Below are 24,139 nucleotides of genomic sequence, written 5' to 3'. Positions count from 1 at the left end.
ATACATGTAATGACAACATTGATTGGTTCATTATGGAAATAGTTAAGTGCTTGTTTCTGCTTATCATTATCATTATTATCATTGTCATTATTAGCCATGTGGTGCAAGGAAGCCTGAGGCTTTTGCTGCACCAGGCAAAAAATAAAAAATAAATAAAAAAAAATAAAAAATTCTGAGTTACCCTCAAAGAGAGAGAGAAAAAGAGAAGAAAATCATCAAGAAAGAGAAGAATGATGATATCCAGTTCAGGACCTGGGTGTGCCAAGCCCACACTCACCAGATGTGAGCCCCTGGTTATTCAGTTCATCTCTATCAAACAACTGTGAATCTATTAAATCTGGTTCATAATTCAGTTCATTTTCTGCTAAATCTTGTGACTGATATCCAGAAGAATGTGAGGCATACCGATGTTTGTTGGCACCAGCGTTGACAGAATTATTAAAATTGTCAATGTCCTCAACTGGATTCGTATATTTACAGTCAATGTTTAAGTCCATTTTGATGTTCCTGTTGACTTGTCTCATTTCTTCATTGTTATCCTTAAATACATCTACTTCATTTAATGCATTAGTCAGATTTTTCTTATGTTTATTGCTCCTCCTTTCTCTCATTCTCAAAACAGGAGATTTACTATTAACCGAAGTAGAAGTGCTATTGCTCATTACCATTAAGCAGAATATGTTCTTTCCTTAGTAACTTTCAGTATAAATATGTATTCAGGACACTTGTTATTACTATTAGCATCAGTAGAGGCATATGATGCAAGAAAGCAAGCTTATTCAACATCAGCCAAAAAAAAGCACAACCACTACTCCCATTTCACTCCTCCGTTCGTTCGAAATACCTGTCCAGCTGAGCCTTAAATTTGTTTAGGCTATCAACTTCAACAATAAGTGATGGAAGTCTATTCCACAAACCAACTGCCCGCTGGCTAAAGGCAAATTTCCGCACGTCTATCCGACATCCGTCCTTCCTCAATTTGAATTTATGCCCTCTCAGGTGATTATTCTGAGCAAGAGGAAGAATCCCATCGGCATTGAGCATGCTCAAGCCATTCAAAGCCTTATACACCTCTATCAGATCACCTCGCCGATGCCTAGTCCCCAGACTCTGTAATTTGCAAAACTTAAGCCTTTCTTCGTAAGAGCAACCCTTTGTTCCATTCACTAATCTTGTTGCCCTTCTCTGTACTCGTTCCAGCAGCTCTACATCCTTTTTGAAATGAGGCCTCCAGACCTGTATACAGTACTCAAGGTGTGGCCTGACCAATGCCTTATACAAGGGAATAATCACATCCCTATCCCTGCTAGAAAAATTCCTGTATATCATTGACAAGACACCATGAGCTACTCTTGCAGCTCGTCTGCACTGCTCAGAGAACTTCATATCTGCCTGCACAATTACCCCCAGGTCCTTTTCATTCTCTACCACTGTCAGCGTAGTACCACAGAGTTGATACGTTGATCTGGGGTTACTGTTTCCCATATGTAGTACTTTACATTTGTCAATGTTAAACTTCATTTGCCACCTCTCAGCCCATCTGCTCAACCTTTCCAGATCCTGTTGCAGCAGCATAGCATCAGTAGTGTCCTTAACAACCCTGCCAACCTTAACAACCCTGCCAACCTATGTCTGCAAACTTGGACATTAAGCTTGATATACCATCATCAATATCATTTATAAATACAGAAAACAACAATGGACCCAGCACTGAACCCTGAGGAACTCCACTAATAACATTAGCCCACGTTGAGCAGTGTCCATTGATTACCACTCTCTGTCTTCTGCCACTCAACCACCCCTTTATCCATAGCAGCAATTTGCCTCCAATGCCACACTGCTCCAATTTGTGCAGCAGTCTTCCATGCGCAACTGTATCAAAAGCCTTTCTAAGATCCAAATATATAATATCAAAGTTATTCCCTGCATCCAGTTATTTTGTGACTACATCATAGTATCCAATCAAATTGGTCAGACAAGATCTGCCCTTAACAAAACCATGCTCTGTCTGAGCTATAACTGAATTCTTGTCCAGATGATCCTGCAGTGCTTCTTTAACCAGTGCCTCCATTAATTTTCCTGGAACCGAAGTTAAACTAACAGGTCTATAATTACTTGTGTCAGCCTTTGATCCTCCTTTGTGAATATGGGTTACATTTGCACATCTCCAGTCTATGGGTACCTCCCCTGAGTCCAAAGAAGCTCTCATAATTATGGCCAGGGGTTTGCTTACTTCCTTTGCTGCCTCCTTTAATATAACTGAATAGATCCCATCCACCCCGGGTGCCTTTTTTATGTTTATCCTCAACAATTTCTCCTCCACTTTACTCTCAGTTATTAGAAAATCATCTAGCTCACTGCCAATGTTTAGTTCACCTACGACATTCCCCTTCCTGAATAACTCATGTGTGAATGTAGATGAAAAATAGTTGTTTAGATTGTTACCCACCTGAGCAGGATCCTCAACTGTTGAACCATCAACTTCCAGTGGACCAATCTGATTCATCCCTTTCCTTCTTGAGTTTAAATAGTTAAAGAACTCTTTTCTGTTTTTCTTTGCATCCTTTGCCAAGGATTTCTCATAATCTGCCTTTGCCTGCCTAATCTCCTTTGTGACTTGGTTACAGACCAACTTATATCTATCATAGGCTTCCATGTCACCCATTAATTTGTATGTATCCCATGCATTTTTCTTCTCTGCCATATGTCTCATTAGTTCATCTGACAACCATTTAGGACTGAACCTTGAAAAATATTTCTTGGTTGGTATGTAAAGCCTGGTAGCTTCCAAGATTAGTTCCTTGAATGCTTCCCATTTTGAATTTGCTGTTGGTAACATCATCAGTTGGTCCCACTGTATAGAATTTAAATACTGTCTCAGCCCATCGTAGTCGCCTTTATGAAAGCAAAAACCCTTCCCTTTACCTCTGATGGTAGTTACCTTCTTGAGTAAATCCCACTTCAGCACACTGTGATCACTGCCACCTAGTGGTTCCTTTATCTGCAGATTCTTAATGCATAAAGAATCACTACTGATAATCAGATCAAGAGTATTACTCCCTCTAGTTGCCTCCCGAACATGCTGGTGTAGAAAACAATCATCCAATAAATCCACAAAAGCCTTGCTAGTGTGTGAGTGACCAACCCACAAAATCCAGTCAATATCTTGGGAAATTAAAATCCCCAATTATAAGACTCTCTGATTTACTGGCCCATTCTATTTCCCTGTACAGTATCTTATTATACTCATCAGAGTCATTAGGCCTATAGCACACTCCTAATCTCAATTTTGATTTACCTTTGCTTATGTCACACCAAACTGACTCGACACTGCCCTGTCCATCGATGTCGACTGGCTTCACTTCCTTGGATTTTATGTGTTTTTTAACTAATAGCATAACCCCCCTTCCTATCCTGTCTGTCCTTTCTGTAGATGTTGTACTCCCCAAATTCCAGTTCTGCATTCCTTATATCTGTGTGACACCATGTCTCTGATATCCCAACAATATCTGCCTTTGATGTTTTGAGCAAAACCTCAAATTCATCAAATTTATTTACTAAACTCCTAGCATTGGTGTACACACAAGTATACATGCACCTGTTTCTATTCTTAGCTACCCTAACACAACCCATGTGTTTACTTTACCGCAATGACTTCCAGCAGTCTCTGAAATATCCTGCATATTGTTTTTCAGGCTTCTGCTCATTCCAATAGAAGCAGTGCAAGAATCTCTTTCACCTCTGCCAGTGGCTACTGTTAATCTATTTGTTTTTGTCTCCCCCCAAGCTAGCAGTTTTCCGACCCACCTTATCTCTAACCGAATGAGCAGCAGACCTAGTTTTTACACTACAATTGGAACAACCCTGAGGTTTGCTTTTATTTTTACAGAATTTAAAATTATGACCTCTCTCCTTTGTCAGAGCTCTCTCCTTCACCATGATAAACACAGCTACCACTTCTTGTCATAATATAATTCTCAGGGGTTCTGCTTCTTGAGGATGGTGCACTATGGCCATAGTTGCCGATACCCCTATAAATCCCTAAACCAACAACAAAAACAGCTTCTTGAGGAAACAGAGCTGTCGACATACAAATGACATTCTAAGGCTCTGCCAGAAACAGCCATAGCCCAATCAACACTGCATTGTTCAACAGAAGGAGAGTCATTGTTTAATACTGTCAAATTTGGCCCCTTCAGTCTTGAGCTTATTACCTTGCTTTAAGACTTTCTTAAATATCTTATGGGAACCCTGACTATCAGAATTTGAAAATCCATCACTGTCTTCCACAGCTTTGTTAAAAAACTCATTCACTGTATTTACTTCATCATTACAAAAGGCTCAATCTTGGGGAGCTCTTGAATTTTAACAGTGGGTTTCCAATTTTTGTTACCCTCCCCTGACATTTCTTAGTATCTTCAGTATCTTTGTTAGCACTCATTTTATTCATTAATGTGCTTATTAATCAAAATTCAATTACAATATGCAGTGCCACTAAAATTTCCAAAAATCATTTCTTTTAAGTTCAACTATATTTCCTCAGATTTAAACCCTGACACACAGAATAGTAAGGTCTTTCTCATTAATAAGGTCCCCCAGTCTAAATATCAGAATTTTAAATTGTAGCCAAATAAAATTTTAAGTATTTACACTATGCTGTAGCATAGGCAAACAATCAGCTGACCATTAGTATGAAGCATGTTCCAACTGTTGAAATAAACTGTATATAAGCAGTTAAATACTACTTGATATCATGAAAAAAACACTCAACGTACTACAATCTAACTTTGTTAACAAGATGATCACCAAGAAAATCAAATTACTCTTCTTAATACCACATTTTCAACATAAAATTCAGGAGCACATAATAACCGATAGACATAGTAGCAGTATATTCTCCATAGCACCCAAACACTGCCATCATCTGAAGACATAATCAACTGGTTGGTAACCTTAAAACGTCAGCCAAGCATATTGTCTGTGGAGATTTCAACCTTTCACCTACTCATGCACATACCAGTTGGAAACTTATTGGAACTATGAGTTCAGTGGAGATCAGTGCTAAGCTGCTGCCCCATAAGAGGATCTGATCTCAGATTTTATATTCTTCTTGGCACCCTGCAACTGCATTTAACTGCATCTAACTTTAATATCCATAACCCAAAAAGGTAGAAGAGATCATCATACCTAATTCATTGATCCACCAAGGTATCTTGAAACTGCACTCCCCCATCCCCTGGGAAGCTCTCAATAGATGGAATCTCAGACTTTGGCATTAAGGACTTGCTGCTATGATGGTTGAGTGGAGAAAACTGAGAGTAGTAATCAATAGACACTGCTCTTCATGGACTAATGTTATTAGTGGAGTACTCCCCCAGGGTTTGGTGTTGAGCCCATTGTTGTTTTCTACATTTATCAATGATATTGATGAATGGCTTAATGTCCAAGTTTACAGATGATACGAAGTTTGGCAAAGTTATTAATGACAACATGCTACTGCAACAGGATCTAGAAAAGTTGGACAGGTGGGCTGAGAAGTGGCAACTGAAGTTTAACATTGACAAATGCAAAGTACAGCATATGGGAAGCAGTAACCCCAGAATAACCTACCAACTGTGTGGTACTACACTTGCTAGTGGAGAATGGAAAGGACTTGGGGTAATTGTGCAGTCAGATATGAAGTTTTCTGAGTTCAGACAGGCTGCCAGAGAATCTCATGGAGTCTTGTTCAACGATATACAGGAATTTTGCTAGCAGAGAGATAAGGAGGTTAATATCCCTTTGTATAAGGATTGTCAGGCCACTCCTTGAATACTGCATGCAGGGCTGGAGGCCTCATTTTAGAAAGAATGTAGAGCTACTGGAACGAGTACAGAGAAGGACAATGAGATTGGTGAGGGCACCTGCGAGGTGATCTGATTGAGGTGTATAAGGCTTGAACAAGCTCAGTGCTGATGGGATTCTTTCTCTTGCTCAGATTACACACCTGAGGGGCCATAAATTCAAGTTCAGAAAAGACCATTGTAGAATAGATATGTGTGGAAATTTGCCTTTAGCCAGTGGGTGGTTGATTGCTGGAACAAACTTCCATCAGTCATTGTGGAAGTTGATACCATAAAAAAGATTCAAGGAAGAACTGGACAAACTTTTGGACCGACTGGATGGGTGATGAAATGGGAAGGGGATTTTTTTTTTTTGGCTGATGCTGTATAAGCTTGCTTTCTTACATCATATGCCTCTACTAATGCTAATAACGACACCCCAGGGAATGAGAAAAATGGTCATTATATCAGAAGGACATTATATTATTCATTCATAAAATCAGCTACAAAACAAGTAAAAGCTTGAACAATTAATGTAATTCTACTAATACAATATAGTATAATCTTATTTATAATATGTACTACAGTATTGAACAGGAAAATTATGATTGTAAATACTGATATTAGAGTGCAGTAAGGTTACAATTAAATTGTAAATTTCACTACATATATGCTACATACCTAGCTATCAAGATCTAACAAGAGAATTGTTTTATATTTTAAAATAAAATAATATGTTAGAACACGCTGTATCAATGGTAAAGCATGTTTTAAAAGAGAATTATAAAGGTGCATGATAGCAGTATTTCACTTTTGCGGTTATAATGCACTTGAAAAATTTGATGTATGAGTTCTAATTCTTGATGAGCATCTTTTACTGAAAATTCTTGTTCAATCACAGTAGATTCCTCATCTTCGTCACTACAAATTTCAGAAGCAGTAACTCCAGAATAACCTACCAACTGTGTGGTACTACACTCGGTAGTGGAGAATGGAAAGGACCTGGAGGTAACTGTGCAGTCAGATATGAAGTTTCTTCCCTATTATCAGACTTGTCTTTGCAATTAATAAAGGAAGAAGAATGCAAAACTTTACACACTGCATCATTCAAGGCAGTAAATCCAACATGTTTGAAGCAGTTGGCAGTTACTTTTTCATCAACTTTATCCAAAGGGTGAAACACATATAATAAATACGTTGCCTGTGCGATGTCAATTTCACATTGAATTTGCTTTCAAGACATAGCACAATTTTGTTTAATAGCATTCTTCGGTAGTTTTTCTTAAAACACTGGATTACACCTTGATCAAGTGACTGAAGAACTGATGTCATATTTGGTGGTAGTTCCATAGCTGAGTGGTAGGAGTGGGAGTGTAGTAGCACGTCCTCTTTGAGTAGACCGGGGTTTAAGCCCCTGAATTGTGGTTGATCTGCGGGTTGGCAGATCAAACTGCTAAATACGGTCGAATGCCAAACCACACTGAAACAGGGTGGCAGATTATGGTCCATTCCCTCAACATGAATCGTTGAGGATGCTTCCGTCCTGCAGTGGATTTGGATAATGTTTGAAGTTTACTTTTTTTTTTTTTTACTCGACATTGATTGCATGTAGGTCATTTACTTGACAATGAGGGGTGCAGTCATCCACAAACAAAAAAATTCTTCTCATTCATCCTGCGATCTGTCTCTTATCCATTCTTCATAGATTTGTGTCATCCATTCCCTTTGGTTTGCTCGATACATAGTCGGTAATGTCTTCAAACCTTTAAAGCAACAAGGCTTCTAGACTTTCCCAATGATTAAAAGAGAAATTTCTCTGTGCTAGACATGTTTGCTGCTACGAGAACAGTAATCTGTTGTTTGGCCTTTTTTCTACCACTGCATTTCTCGCCAATTATTCGCATGTAAGTGTTTTATCCGGTAGCAAGAGTCCAGTTTTGTCAGTATTGAAGATATCATTGTGGTTGTATGTCAGCAAAACATTTTTTAAACAATTTTCCTTCCAATCCTTGGTAGCGTCAATGTACAGATCTGCACTTTTGCCACACATGTTTTTGAAAGAAAGGCCATGATGAATCTTGATTCTTCTAAATTTAAGTCTTCTTAAGTCTAAATTCTTCACTATCCATTCGATGCGCAAACGATTCAGCCTTAGCTTTTAAAAGTTTAACATCTATGGAAACATTTTCTGCTTGCATCATCATTAGCCATTCCAAAAATACATTTTCAAGATCCGGATACTTTGCCTTTTGTGCTCAAATCCTAGCTGGTGCAGCAGATTTCTCTAAACTTTCAGTATTTTTCCAATCTTTTTAGAATAGTTAACAGAGTACTCTTAGGAATGCCGAACCATTTGGCAGTGTCAGTCTTAAGAGGCACACCATTATCTACAGCTTGCAAAATCCTAATTTTGTCTGTGATTGGCTAAGCTATCTGCTTTCTTGGATCCATACCAATAAACATACACTCTGGCTAATGAAATTAACTTCTAGCTGATGTTCATTTCATTACCGTATGGTGAGAGAAAAGAGTCTACACTCTTTTCTCTCACCATATGGTAGTAGGAAATCTTATCAAATTATTTTTCACTGCAAGCTCATCAATTACTTCACTATATTTGAAGCATTCTGTCATTTTTAAATGTGAATATTGTAATAAAAAAGTAAAAATTCAGATTATGGTCATTATAGAGAAATCTTTTTATTTTCACTGTTATTATACTGCATGTAAAATAGCATTAGGTTAATGAAAAATTGGCCAGAATCAATCATGTAGGACATTATAACATGTTGGAACATTAAAAAGAGGGTCACTATAAAGAAATTCAACTGTATGGACATATTATTGTTTGAAAACTATACATTGACATCAGGCATGACTACCTCACCCTTTTTCTGATATAAAATACATTTCATATCACTTATTAATTAACTACAATAGGATTTGAGAACTTGCATCCCATTCAAAAAGGCGAATGGCAAATTTCTGTTGCCTTTTTCCTGGGCCCTTCATTGCAGAAAAACTGTAATTGTCACTCATTAGCATTACCTGGGAATATAGGTGCATGCATTTCTTGTAAACTGAAGAAATTACAGGCAGTGACTATTTTCTAACAGTTTGTTGTTGGACAGGAGAGCAGGAACCTGTAATTGTGTGAAGGTTTTTAGATAAAATTTCTTGAGAGTTGGCTTGTTCGTGGTCACCACACCTATTTTTTGTAGTATTATAAAAAAGGACAGGTTTGAATGTATATCATTTGCTCTGTCATTAAATGAGATAAAAGAGATTTGCTAGAGTATAAACTTTATGCTCTAGCAAAGTCACAAGTGGTACTTTAAGTAGTACATTTTTGGAGTAGAGTTACCTCTCAATATAATGGACTTTGGAAATACACAGCATCCAGTGAACCAGGATTTTCATCTGTACAGTACTGAGTAATATAACTGCCTGAGCCTGATGGTATTTATCATCATTTAAGGCATTTTAATTTAACTCACAATTATTGAGGAGGCTTGCCTTGTTTTCATTTATTAATATGGTATCAAATAGACAGAAAAACCAAAATACTGTATGAAGCATTTTCCTTCTCCTTTATTATCATTGAAGTAACCTGTTGAAATTCTGTATCTAAGTTGTGTTTACAGTTCCTACCGTTATGAAAAAACTGTAAGCAAAATCAAATTCATTTTTCCTATGGCCTTTACAAGTTTCACATTGTAGAGATTGCCAGAATATTTCTCATCAGCCTATTGTGAGGGAATCATCTAAACATCCAGTGAGGGTACCTGAGAGTTCTTTAAACTCTGAATATGCTCTGTCAAGAGTTTCCACTGCCATTTTATAACATTGCAAAATTTCAAGCCCTTCTGCTCCACACAACTGATAAGTGTAGTAAAATACAGTATTATAACCTCTAATGTTTTTTTTTTTTTATATAATAACACTTTTTTTTATAATATGCTAGCAGCTTTCACACATTTCTTTTGAGTTTAACAGGCATTTAAATTTAATGGGCAGTTTTTACCCAATAGAGTCTGTTAGAAGGCTATATGAGGTAAGCAAGGTTGTACTGCATCACTTATCTTCTTGTGGACATCCTATCTTACTTTTATGAAGGAACAGAATTAAAGTTTTAAAAACCATTAATACTGTTTCTTTCCCTTTCCTTTTTGATAAAATATTTTATTTCATGATAATATGCTGAAAAATCTGTATTATTTTTTTTAACTAAATTTAGATCAAAACAAGAAGAGCAGATAAAAAGGCTGTGTACTATTGCTGTACAGGGTAGTGCTTGGCTAATGTTATGTGAAACATATTTCTTAAGAGCAAAATTTGTTTACTTATTACAAGCATTTGTGTGCATACAGTTATATAAACTGTACTCTTGGGAACAAACATACACAACAGCCAGCTGCCAAATGCACTGCAAAATAGATGAAACAATCAGTGCACATGTTGTCATTTATTTGTTTTGCAGTGTGTTTGATTTTTTGTTGCCTATGTTTCTTCTCAGGTGCTTTATTATATAAATCCATATAATGCAACAGTTGGTTTGAGCAGTCATTAGTACATTTCCACATTCTGTGCATTTTATTTGACTTTTCTTAATTTAGCCTGCTATATATATTATAATTTTTAAAGCAGTTCCGTAAATCTGTAAATAAAATACTTCTAATTCTGTGTACATAATAATTTGAACTTTATTTAAAGATGGAATTCTCTAGTTTAATTTCCAGTATCTCACTTCCTAGTTAGGTTCATTAACTTTAGATTCTTTCAGTGCATACACACACACACATAGAATGTTTCAAAAGTATGTGCAGAAATTTCGGGGATAACCTCTAGGACCAAAATACAAAAAGTCATATAAAAAAGTGCCTGATTTCGAATTACAGGGCTGTTCGAATTTCAATGGATAGCTATGGGGTTTTTTGAATGATAAAAAAATAATAAAAAAAATGAATAGAAATAAGAATAAGCAGAAACATACCTAGCAAAATGTTTATTCCTATTATGTATAGTCTGCTTATCCTTATCAATACTTTTATTATTTTTTGCCATTCAGAACTCTATAGCCATTTTCAGATTTCAAAAAACAGTCAGACACGTATTTACATTTCTTATTTTGGACTATGTCGTAAATTATTTTTTCACTTATTTTTGAAACATTGTATATATTCGAGGTATATTCTCACTTTTTCTTATATGGCTACTAACATCAGCTGTGATGAATACTTCATTACCTTCAGCTATATCATAGTATATTATCAAATAACAATTCTTTCTAATCATTCTTTATTTTGACCTCTTTTTCTCTCTACACATTTTGCAATATTCTTTTGTTACTCATCTCGTATTTGCAGTAACCATATTGATCTTATTTCACTTACTGATCCTAACATAAACTTATCCTGATGCATTGTTTTTAAATAGCATGTTATCATTTATGTAGATATTTAAAAAAATTGCTATTTCCTAATGATGAACTGTATTCCACAAAAGAGAATATTAATTGAAGAATTATTTTATAAAATTCAATTCAAAAATGCTTTCTATAAATACTTCACCTTTTCAAAACCTTTTCTTGGGATTCTCTTTCTCAATATCATGCACTGTCATTTACTTGGTAATAGTGATCTTTGTAATATCTGTTTATCTTATTCTAACAGTTTTCTAGCCTTTTTCTTTTAACATGTACTCATTTAGGACTCCACATAATTTAAGCTTGGAAAAAAAAATTAATTCAGATAGTTGTAACTGTTGTACTTCATAAATATATTTTACAAAGGGAGGCTAGACTTCTTCACTTCATTTTCATTTAAATATAAAACTCTTCATCTGTTTATTATTGTCTCTTGCAAGAGGCAGGTTATGTTATAAGAAAAACTTTAATAAAAAAGGATTCATTTCAGGGCAGCAAAGAAGCAAGGGGCAGAAAAAGAGAGGTAATTAAATGCTTGTCAACTCTTTTTACTTTAGTATGATTGTTTCTTCACAGTTTTCTCGTTGTCTGTGCTGTGGTGTTTGAAAACTTTTGTGGTTATTTGGCCATGATATCTGTGGGAAACTCTGTTCACAGTCACTTTAACAAAAAATACAGTATTTTCTATATTATACCGTATTAAGGATTGATGGATTAAATTGTCATACAAGAATGATATTAGATTGTAAACATAACTAACAGGAAAGAGGATTAGCTAAGAATGACAACAGAAAAAAAAAGTTTGTAATTCGTCATTATATATTGTCATATTACAGTACTGTAATTCCTTTGCTGAAAGCAAAACAGTGTAAGATTGAACAAAACATCTATGGGCTTAAGAGAAATTATGGCTTTACAAGAATAACAGAAATCCAAACACCATGTAATGGTATTAATGACATTAAATCTCTAAAGAGAGAAAGAGAGAACAATTAGACACTATATCAAGTTGAAAGTCAATGAAAATATTTTAAACAGTTGGGTTCTTATGCATAGTATAGAGGTGAGGATTTAAGAAAATGGATAACTACTGGTGACGGGCATAATCTGGCACTGAATTATGGCAGATAATTTCATTATACTCATTTGAATAATAAGATTAGCAGATTTACTTCATTAGTATCTCAGTTTGTAATGATTATTCTTTCATTAAAGACATTTCAAGTTATGGTTAATATTTGTTACTGTTCTTTGAGGAAATATTTTGAATAATTTTTCTCTATGACATTCAAAGTTGGCTTTTAAATCAGAATTTTATCATTTATCACTTACATATTAAATATAATATTATTAATGAAATATATCAATATATAGTACTGGTCAACAACAGCTTTATTTTTCTTGTATTCTTTGGTGCATCTGATAAGTTTTTTCATACTAATTTCAAATTTGGAGGGAAAAAATTTTCTAGCAACCACCACAGCATTTGAAAAATTTATAGATTCATTTTTCAAAGAAATACAGAATAACAAAATTAAATATTGGAAGAAATATCAAAATTAGCAAAATTATTGAAGCAGTGAGCTGAGAGCCAGAATTCATAGAAAAGAATCTGGACAGTTTTTTTGCAGCATTATATGGCAAAATAAATGAGCTCACACCACTGCTTACTTTTAGTTTTGATTTTTCCGTCCAGTATTGTATACAGTAGTTTTAATATGTGTATAAAATAAAACACAGATTATAACACTGTATTTAAACTATTGCAAAGAATATTTTTTTATGTGCCTTTAAGTTTTATTCATTTATGACCTATCATATCATTTTCAAGGAGAATTTTATATATATATATATATATTGTGTGTGTGTGGGCACCAAATAATCAGAAGCTGCTCGTCCCGGTCACGATCAGCCCTGTAGATGACATACTAATTCATGATTTTTAACAAATTAATATTTCAATTATTGAAATCTCTTGATTAGTAATTGTTGGATTATACCTATCTGGTGGTAACATATTAAGATTCACTCTATTATAGATTTCAAGGAACCATCTGGCTTTAATGATGTTGTTAGTAATTGTGCTTTTGCCTAATTATATTAATCTTGCCAATATGTGATTAGCAATTGTCTTTATATACAGGGTATTTATAAATGGTGGGAATACTTTCAGTAATTTATTGCACAAAGACTAGATATCAGTGTCATATACATACCTTGTAAAAATGTCAAAAGGTTTTTTTTTACGTCACATCACTTCACAATGATTCAATATGGGAACCACGTGTGACACAGCAAATGTCAACACAGTAATTGAACTCTTGCCATATCCTGTGTGACCATGGTTGGTAGCTTCTTCAATTCTCTGCTTTAGTTCCTGGACGTCCCATGGCAAAGGTTGTACATAAACATGATCCTTTATGTTGCCTCACAAGAAGTAATCATTCTTTCAACAAGGCTGTGCATGTGGTAGAGGTACGACAGGTAACACCAACTAGCCGTGAATGATGGAACTACATGCCTCAGCAGTAACAACTGGGAAAATTTCATGTTTTCTCTTTCACTTGGTATAAATAAGTAAATGGTATCTCTCTTACTTTATGTGCAATAAATTATTGGAAGTGTTCCCACCATTTATAGACACCCTGTGTATATATAGTTTTTTTTTTTTTTTTTTTATGACTGACTTGTATAACATTGCTTTCATGTATATCTTGTTTAACACAGTTGCACATGATGTTTTATGTCATATCCAAAAACATTATTTATACAAGTTACATAGTGTTTATGAATTTCTTTGGAGCATTTATGCAAGATAGTTGCCATTATTACGCACTTGAAAGCTGGAATTAGTATTAGTAGTAGCAAAATGATGCAAAGGAGCAAGCTTATACACTATTGACTGGGGGGGGGGGAAATGCCTGTTCCTTTTAATAATTTGTTCACTGCTCTAAATTAAGGCTGGCTGCCTGGACAGCTCATGGGCTTTTGTCAATGATATACAGGAATTTTGTCAGCAGGAATAAAGAGGTGATTATTCTTTTGTACAAGGCCATCTTTAGGCCACATCTTGAGTACTATATACAGGTCTGGAGGCCTCATTTTAGGATGTGGATCTGCTGAAGTGGGTGCAGAGAATGGCAAGATTGGCGAGGAGAACAAAAGGATGCTCTTACCAAGAAAGGTGTCAATTCTGCAAATTGCATTGTCCGGAGACTAGGCACCTAAGAGGAGATCTGAGTAAGGGGTTTAAAGCCTTGAATGGATTAAGTAAGCTATGTTGATGGCATTCTTCCTCTTGCTGACACTACACACGAGAGGGCATAAATTCAAGTTGAGAAAGCCTGGTTGCAGGATAGATGTGCACAGTGGTGAGCTGTGAATATTTTATTTTAGCAATGGGCTTGCACTTTTGCCGACTTTTTGATGTGAAATATCCTTTGGGGGGGGGGCTACCTGCTGAGTAAATCTGATTGGTCATGGAAGTGATGTCATCTGTGGCGTCTGCCAGAGGTGCTTCCCATGCTCGGACCACTAGTCTGTGTGGAGCACTCACTAGTTGTATGATTAGAGCGCGTGACACACTTTTCATAACCAGTACGATATCTCACATTCTAACTTTTTGGAATTTTTGAATAGTATGACGTCACAATCATACTTCCTGCAGTTACTACTGCAGTAAGTATGATTACAAGTATTTGTCATATGACTGCAACAATACAAAGATTTGTCAACAATTTCTTATTTCGTCTCGCATTTTCGCTTAGGCAGCTGTTTGGGGCACCTAGCAGTCCATTGTTAGCTGCCCCGACATTTAGATACATTGCAGTAGCATGTATACATCTCTTACTTTAGTTATCATAAATCCATTGTGTATTGTCTTACAGAAATTATAGAAATTTGTGAATGATCAATAAAATATTTACAATACAAAAGCTCTTTTATTTCGTAATCAATATATACAAATCAAAATATCTAAAAGAAACGCGAAGAATGTTTCACATAAAACCATCTATTGCACGTGCTCATCAAATGCGCAACTGTTTTTTACAACTAGGGAAATATAATGGATACATTTTTTTTTTTCATGATAATATTTTAATATTGCGAATAAAAAATAACATAAAAATATTTCCCATATACAAATAATGAATTATCACAAAGCATTCTAGAATATAAACACATTATATAAAAAACAAACTTCTAGAAAAGGTACACAAAAATCACAGATTACATGGAAAAAAATTATTGCACAAATATTCAAGAAAATTTTATTCTAAAAATTGCCATATGCAATTTACTTCTTTATTAATATTTGTTTTCGATCTTCTTTTCTCAATAGCTTAACTGTTATTATGGAGGAATGATTCGACATAACAATCCGGATCAAATTGAAGCAATGGTTGTCCATTTAGATGTATGATCATCATAACCTCCAATGTGTTTAAGGGCGGAAACACACTACTATCACTTCACAAGACTTCACTTGTATACATGTCTAACGTCAAATGTTGGGGAGCTATATTTACCAATTAGTTTATTGCTCGGAGAGCACTGTTGTCGTTGGCTGTATTCACAAGATAACACATCGGGCCTCAAGACCAAATGACATTGACAGGAGCCAGATTTTTCTGTTCGAACAGAAATTTCATTAGGCGTGACTGCGTGACAAGAGGAAAATGGAGGAAATGCTAATAGAAAATTAAATTAGAAGTAAATAATCTGTTTTGAGCCCACAATTAAGAATATCCGAAAACAAATAACAACACCATCAAAGACGTTGCATCTGTGCCTATTCCGAAGCACCCTCCACTTCGACCAGCTACTCGGCATACTCACCACAAATGTCCAGTCACAGGGATGCTCAAAAATGGCGAAAGGAGGAAAATAGACCAACAGAATTACAATTAACTACAATTATGAGAGGACAAACAAGTGGATCATTTCAATTTGCGCAACTCATAACAATTTCTTACAAGTTCAATTTTTAGGGTTGAGAAGTAGTTTTTTGTTGTAATTAAATTTCATTAAAAATGTTTGTTTCATATTTTGACAGAATAAATCCTTATTCAAAATTAAACTTGCAATATTTCAACTTTCCTTAAACATACAACTAATTTTTCGTTAGCACTGATGGAATTTTGAAATTGCATATTTTGCCCTTGAATGTCATCCTTAATTGGATTATATAGGAAATTATATTCTTCTTTATTCATCCATAAGTACAATTTCATCTTCTAAGTCCTGAAGTCCTGCAGTAAATGATGGAATTCGCCCTTTTCTGTTCTCTTCTATTGCACACTCTCTTTTGTTTTCTCGGCTATAAGAGAGGAGCATGCATCTTCAAAATCTGAAGAGGAGGATGAACTGTGGCAATTCATTTTTCAGCTTTCCTCAAAGAGAATGACACATATACGTTACAGGTTGCCAAACGTACCCCTTTTGGAATTATAATAAAATTTCCAAGATATCCCTTTTTTAACATTTGAAATGGGGAATTTGAAAAAAGAAATCATAAAACAACCTGTTGAGATGATTATTTAGGAAGAAAGAATTAACTGACGATAAAGTTATTGTTGAAATGCATCCATAAAGACTCAAAAAACAACATTCTATCCTATTTACAAAGGGGATTACAGAATATTTATATTATGCTTACTTTGTAACCTTTTACATTCTACTTGACTTCTTTTTTATTTCGTTGTAATGGTTTAAGGCTCAGGCAACAAACTTTTTTTTAATTTAAAATTCCCAATATCAATATCAATTTGCTGTATGAAGAATATATTCTGTTGAAATCATTCCATAAAAATATTGCGACAAAAGACCTCAAAAATACCACTGATGTTTGGATAAAAATTTTAAAGGCGTACGAAGTAAGTAATACAGAATAAAATATTAATTTTGTTTTTGCTTTGCCTCACTCAAATGCAATGAGTGAGGGAGTATTTAGCTCAATGTTTAACACATGGAAAAAGGATAGAAATAAGAATGTTGAATGAGAACTGTTGCTGAAAACCAATCACACTATGTCATGCAAAGAATTTTACTTAAATGCACTAAAAAATGAAAAACTGTTAAAGAAAATTCGCTCAAATGAAAAGTATTGCTAGGTGAATATTTTCTTTTTGATAAAATAAATCAGGTTTATTGAATATGTATTGTAAACAGTTATGTAAAACATTTGATGTTAATATTTATAACTCTTGCAATAAAATTTTCTGAATTAAAGCACGGCTATAATTCAGTTAATTTTATTAAAATTTGACTAATTTTGCATTCCACAAACTTGTAAAAATCAGTAAAATATAGAAATAAAATGTTTGTTATTAAAATTGTTCGGTTTCTTAAGATATAATGCGAGTACCCCTAAACGAGGAATGAATACTCCAAACATAAGCATGAATATCTTGAGATCAAATTTTTAATCTGGTCACCCTACATTACAGTGACGCTTGTTCTCCGACCGACTTCACAGTTTACACTAAGCAGTGACTTGACAAGAGTTCCGTGACGTGATAATAATGTTTCTGCCTTAATTGTCAGCATTATTCATTCATTTATTCATTCATTCACACAATATTATTCATTACACTGAAAGCTCGCTCAGCTTCAGCACTGCAAATCGCAATGGTTTCAAGATATTTCTGGCTTTCTTAATTGAAAAGAGAATTTCACTTGATTTTAAAGATAAACTGTCTTCAACAAAATCTCTAAAATCATCAATTTTTAATTTCATATTTTATCAGAAAACAAATTTCTTATTCAGTTTTCACTGTCTTGCCACCGAGACGAAAGTTCTTTCATATTCCATGATTTTCAGTAGCATATGTTTAAAATTTCTTTCAATGGTATCGTTATTTTCTTTATTTAATTTAAAATCACTCTTTTGCATTAATAACTTATCTTATGGGGGGGGGGGCACTGTTCCAGATGCTGGAACAATATTCCATGGTAGGGTGGATTTCGGATTTGTACGGCCTCCATAGCCGGGTGGTCAGGAGCGGGAGTGCAGTAGCACTCGCTCTTTGAGTAGACTGGGGTTCAAGCTCCTGACTGCTGAATACAGTCGATCTGCCACCACGCACTGGACCAGCGTGGCAGATTATGGTCCATTTCCCTCAGCATGAATTGTTGAGGAGACTTCCATCCTGCAGTGGGTTGATAATGGCTGCACTTTACCATTACCTTTTACAGAGTGAACAGCTATTTATAAGAAAAGTAAGGCCAAGAGCGAAAGAGAAAACCAAATTTTTTAGATGCAGAGGAAGCAATATTTGTAATATGCTTGTGCCAAGAGAGATTAGAAGTCAGGGTAATCCCCAAAAGAGATATATCATCTTGCCTAGAAATCGGAGTGTCACCAAAGATAAGCATAGGAGCAGAAGAATCCTTTTTGCGAGATATAAGACAACACTGAGTTTTAGAAGGATTGAAATCAACTAACTTGTCTTTACCTCACTGGAGAATTACCTGGAAATCGGCATTTAAGGAATTGGTAGCAGATATTCGAGAAGTTGAAGCTGATTGAGCAGGGCAAGGTTTCTCAAAATGGAAAGTTGAATGCAATGTGCTATCATTAGCAAAAGTATGGATAGGATTTCCAGTCAGTGGAAGAAGGTCATTAATTTACAAGAGGAAAATAGTGGGGGAAAGAACTGAACGTTGGGGAACACCAGCATTAGTGAAGAACTTAGAAGACAGAGAGCCATCTACCATCACCCTCAGTGAGTGATCAGAGAGAAAATTGGATAACCAATTACAAAAAACAGTTGACAAACTATAAGATGGGAGCTTATTTAGAAGAGCTTTGTGCCAAACACAATCAAAAGCCTTTGAAATGTCAAGAGTTTCACCCTACTTTTCCATTGAATTTGTCCATAGATAGGTAAAAAAAGCAGAATATCACCAGTGGATTGACACTGATGGAATACACACATTAGCAATCTTTGATCAGATGGAAGGTTTCTAGATAGCTTAAGAGTTGGTGGTTAATTGATTTCTCCATTATTATTATTATTACTATTATTAACCATATGGTGCAAGGAAGCCTGAGGCTTATGTTGCACCAGCCAAAAAAAAAAATGTCTGAACTACCCAAAGAGAGAGAGAGAGAGAGAGAAGAATGATGATATCCAGCTCAGGACCCTGGGTGTGCCAAGCCCATACTCACCAGATGTGAGCCCCTGGGGTGATTACTTTAGGAAGAGTAGAAATAATTGCAGTGGGGCAATTGCAAAAAAGGGATAATGGCAAAGTAGAAGTAATTGCAATGGATTATTCCAATAATCAGTCTGTAATTGCTGAACAGTCAGTAAAATTATACACTTGGTGAGATTGAATTAAAAGTAGTGGAGGAGGAAAGGATTTGGAGTTACATTATATGGACAGGTATGAAGTTTCCTGAACAGTGTAAACAGGCAGCCAGGAAAGCCCATGGTGTCCTATCGATGATTTATCAAACTTATCCTGTGTAGATGGGGATCATAAACCTGCTATAAAAGGCAATTGTAAGACCATATTTGAATACTGTGTTGAAGTATGGAGACTTCATCTGAAAAAAGACATTGAGCTTCTTGAAAGGGTCCAAAGACAGACAACTCGAATGGTGAGATCGGCAGAATGATGACAGTTTGAGGAAATACTCTGATTATGTGGGTTACAAGAGCTTGGGTTACAGGCATCTCAGAGGTGATCTGATTGAGGTTTATGGGCTCTGAGAGGGATTAGTAAAATGAAGGTGGAATTCTCATTGTTATAAAGAATTCCAGAACTAGAGGTCATAAATTCAAATTACAGGGCTTGAGGTTTAGATTAGATTGTAGGAAGTTTTCTTTTAGTCGGCATGGCGTTGATTGCTGGAACAAGTTGTCCTCGCTGGTAGTTGAGGCTCACAGTTTGAATAAATTCAAAGGTTAACTGGATAGTTACCTGTGGGAGGAGGGAAGTATATTTCTGTTTTCTTATCTACTTCAGTAACCATGTGGATTCCTTGCACTATATGGTGGATACTATGACTATTACTCTGGCTGAAGACAAATTTTTTCATATTTGTGCCTTATCACTTATCAAAGGGAGCAGTTTTATTTGTTTTCAAAACTGACTTCTTCCTTTTATCAATTTTTGTTTAAAAAATAGGACAAATGGAGCCAAAATATTTTTGTAATTGCTGAACACGTTGTGCACTGGTTGCGAATCACGTTACCCAAAACTTGCAGTAATGGGGTTCAACATGAAGTACTCCATTTTTCTAAATGAGGCAGCACTTTATCTTTCTGAAATACATAGTTTAAAGTTTAATAATAGGTTAGTAATTTCACACCATATAATTTTTGCCTTTGAGATTTTTTGAAAGTTAGTATATCACAGCATTCCTGTCTTATGTGGACTTTGAAATGTATAATGTTTAACATTCTGCCATTTTTGATTTTTTTTTTTTCTGTTATTAGTCTATCAAGTGTATTTGTGTACTTCACTGCTGCACAACACTCAAAGAAATTGATAATTTGGTTCAGATTTTTAAAAAAATAATTTAAATCTTATAATTTTACAAAGGTATTCTGTTGTATTAAATGCTTTAGCTTTTATAAGCTAATCTTGCAGTCTAGCTGTATTATCCTAGTGTAGTGGCCCATGATACTTTTTTTTATTTCCTGGAAATAATGGCACATAATAAAGATTAAATTCACTGCTGTTGTACAGAATGAATGCAAAAAGGCACCTCACAGTGGTGACATGTTGAACTTCTTGCCTAATCCTCTTCCATGTTAGCTATCATTTTAAAATGCTGCTTATAAAGCTCTTTTTACAGCCCATTATTTTCACTGGAGTATGCTAAATTTCTGGTCGCCTTGTATATTTGTTTAAAGGCTAATATTTTCTAGTAAAATAATTAATAGAATTTATAAAAATGCTTTCATTAATATGTATTTATTGGCTCTGTACAAAATATTTTATGATTTAAGCTCAGTCTTATAATAGCAGTAGCAATTATAAAAAAATATAAATTTAAATTTAAGAAATGTCACTGTTATGAAACACTGAAATTTAGGAAATGTGAACAGATTAAAACAAAAAAAAAAAAAAAAAAAAAAAGAAAAAGAAAAGAAAAAAAAAAAGTAAACTAAATCAATCCTGCCTGCTCACATAATATAGTAAAGAAAAAAAATTAATGGAAAAAGGCAACTCTAAAGTCAAACTTTCTCCATTACAAGGTAACCACAAATTATTACACTGGAATTATTACTCTTGTTAATGCATCAAAGAAGTAGGTTATGTGACCATGGAACTGGCAGCAGTTCCAGAATGTGATGTTGTCAAAAGTAATAGTTTTGGTGTAATAGTTTAATAATTTGTAGTTATTTATTAATGGAAATAACCCTCAAAGTAAATAACTCTTTTAAAGTCATGATTAGGACAATTGCTCTAATTAAAAATTTGCTTTAATGCTAAATTATTACCAATGACTTTTTTGTTGTTCTGGTAGTTGTGTTGTGAATACAAATTCACTTTATATCCTATACCAGTTTCATATTATTAAAGCCTCTAAAATCAAAGTACTGTATAATGTACACTGAGTGGCCAGTTTATTATGTACACCAACATTATAGCAAGTAGCACCTTCTTTAGCTCTCAGAATAGACTGAAGTCATCGGGGTATGGATATCCACGAGCTGCTGAAAGCATTCCACAAGGTTGCCGGCCCATGCAGACTGGATTGCAGCAGATCGCTCTTACAAACAGCTTATTCCACAGATGCTCAGTCAGGTTCAGTTCTAGTGATGGAGCAGGCAATTGATATATAGTAAAGTCATTCTTGTGCTATTGAATCCATTCCCCAATGATCCACATCTTATGATACAATGCATTATCCTGTTGCAAATAACAATTTCAGATGGATGAAGTATGAGCATGGAAGGATGTACCTTATATGGCAACAATGTTAAATAGGCTGTAGCATTCAGATGTTATTTTGCCAGTATGGGGGGGGGTCTAATATATTCTACAAAAGCACTCCCCACATCGGCTTTCAGTGTTGACACTTGACACAACTAGGATCGGGATTCATCAGACCAAGTGGTCTTTTTCCACCTCTCAGATGCCACTGTTGTTTTCCCGTGTCCACTGTACTCATGGCTACTTATTTTCATCTGACAAGAGTGGAGCCTAATAAAGTTGTTTACTGATATACATCATTGCTTATAACTGTTGTACACTACTGTCATTTGACCAATTGCAATCCATCTGTTAGACTGCACAGTTGTATTCATCCTACATTGCTTCTAGCATCAACAAGCTGTCTCCAGCCACAAGACTACCATTTCTGGTTATTAGACCATGCTCGGTAAACTCTAGATGTTGCCCTGCTGTGGTGCATGAATACCACAACAGGGTGACATCTAGAGAGCACTGATAATAGAGCAAGAATGTCCATGATGCATGCCCCCCAGCACATCTGGTGCTAACTATAATACCATGATTAGTCACCCAGGTTGTACTGTTGGCCCATTCCCTGAGTACATTCATGTGCACACATACATATGTTATCTCTCAGTATCTGACTACATGTTTTATATAGCTTGTTACAGGTATGTGACCCCCATCTCCAATGGAACCAATTTCTTGGGTGATGGGGGAAGGGGATAACCAATTAATTTGCCACTCAGTATGTAATGAATATAAATTAATACCAGTATAATCATATCAAAAAGTATAATTCTATTGGAATATTGAGTAACTGCATTAATAGATTTGCAAATATATAGCCTGATTCTGCCCTAATATTTTGTTGTTATTTGAGAGAGAGAGAGAGAGAGAGAGAGGGAGAGAGAGAGCGAGAGAGAGAGAGAGGGAGAGCGAGAGAGAGAGAGAGAGAGAGAGAGAGAGAGAGAGAGAGAGAGAGAGAGAGATGAAAGATATGTTTTTCTGATTTCTAAAACATAAAAGTTTTCAAATTTTTCTACTCTAGTGTATTTTGGCATTAAAGTTTTATTACATAATAAAAATACAAATTTTAATGTTTCACAAGCAATATAATATTTGCTGAAGGAGAATGAAAATTGATAATGAATTGTCACAGATAATTTCCATGAAGATTAAATCTTGCAAAAGGTATCTTTTCTTTCTTCAAAACCCATCCAAATCATTGTGTGAAAAGTTGACTTACATACCTTACTTTTTATCAATGATAGCCTAGAAAGATTTGGAAAAACCTTAAATTACGCATAAAAAAGACACATGCATTGGCTAGCTGCACATTTCTAATCAGTACTACTAATTAATTTGGTTTCAGTATAGGGATGCAGAAGAGTTTGTTATGCTTCTTTTGTTGGCATTGTAAAAGTATAATTCATTTTTAAATTTATATTTGCTATTCATTCTGTTATTGTTAATAAAACTTTTAATAAGAAAACAAGGGATATATATTGAATACAGTTTTTTTTTTTTTTTAAGTAACTAAGCAAGAGGGTTTAAAAAGGTTAATAATTAATAAATAAATATAGCAATATATGTGCAGAGAGAAGAATGAGTGCAATTAATGACCTTCCACATAGGCACCCAAAGAGATGAAATATTGTAACAAATCAAATATTGTAAATAACAGTATTGTAAAAAAAAAACAGTTTGGAAGAGAAAAAGATAATGGAAGATGAATAAAAGAAAAGAAAAGTTGTAAAGTGATGACACCTTGGTGGAACTTCAATTTACTGTCTTTTTTATTATTACATCTTTGTTTTTCATCTTTAGAAATGTTTCTGACTGATAACCTATAGCAAAGTCAGGTCAGTACATGCATCACCTTCAGGAAAAATGTCAGAGTGCTTCACAATTTCTTTCTAAGGTCATTACAGGGGACCAACATGGATTTATGGTTATGGTATAAAAAAAGCAG

At 34.9% G+C, this 24,139-nt stretch overlaps 1 protein-coding gene across 4 annotated transcripts in view; it reads left to right on the top strand.

Moving 5' to 3' along the window:
• Positions 1-24,139, top strand: part of LOC150091098 (mediator of RNA polymerase II transcription subunit 12-like protein) — an 825,386-nt gene that overhangs the window by 717,376 nt on the left and 83,871 nt on the right. For 3 of the 4 annotated variants that reach the window (XM_090374287.1, XM_090374270.1, XM_090374261.1), the window contains one exon: positions 11,738-11,770. The exons of the other annotated variant lie outside the window; for it this stretch is intronic. In XM_090374287.1, the coding sequence (XP_090230413.1) occupies positions 11,738-11,770 (33 nt within the window). The remainder of the gene's footprint in view (positions 1-11,737; positions 11,771-24,139) is intronic. 4 annotated transcript variants of the gene reach the window in all.

The sequence above is a fragment of the Mastigoproctus giganteus genome, chromosome 1, assembly GCF_048544385.1.
Source record: "Mastigoproctus giganteus isolate SK-2022 chromosome 1, ASM4854438v1, whole genome shotgun sequence".
NCBI lineage: Eukaryota > Metazoa > Arthropoda > Arachnida > Uropygi > Thelyphonidae > Mastigoproctus > Mastigoproctus giganteus.
This window is presented reverse-complemented; position numbering and strand designations above follow the sequence as displayed.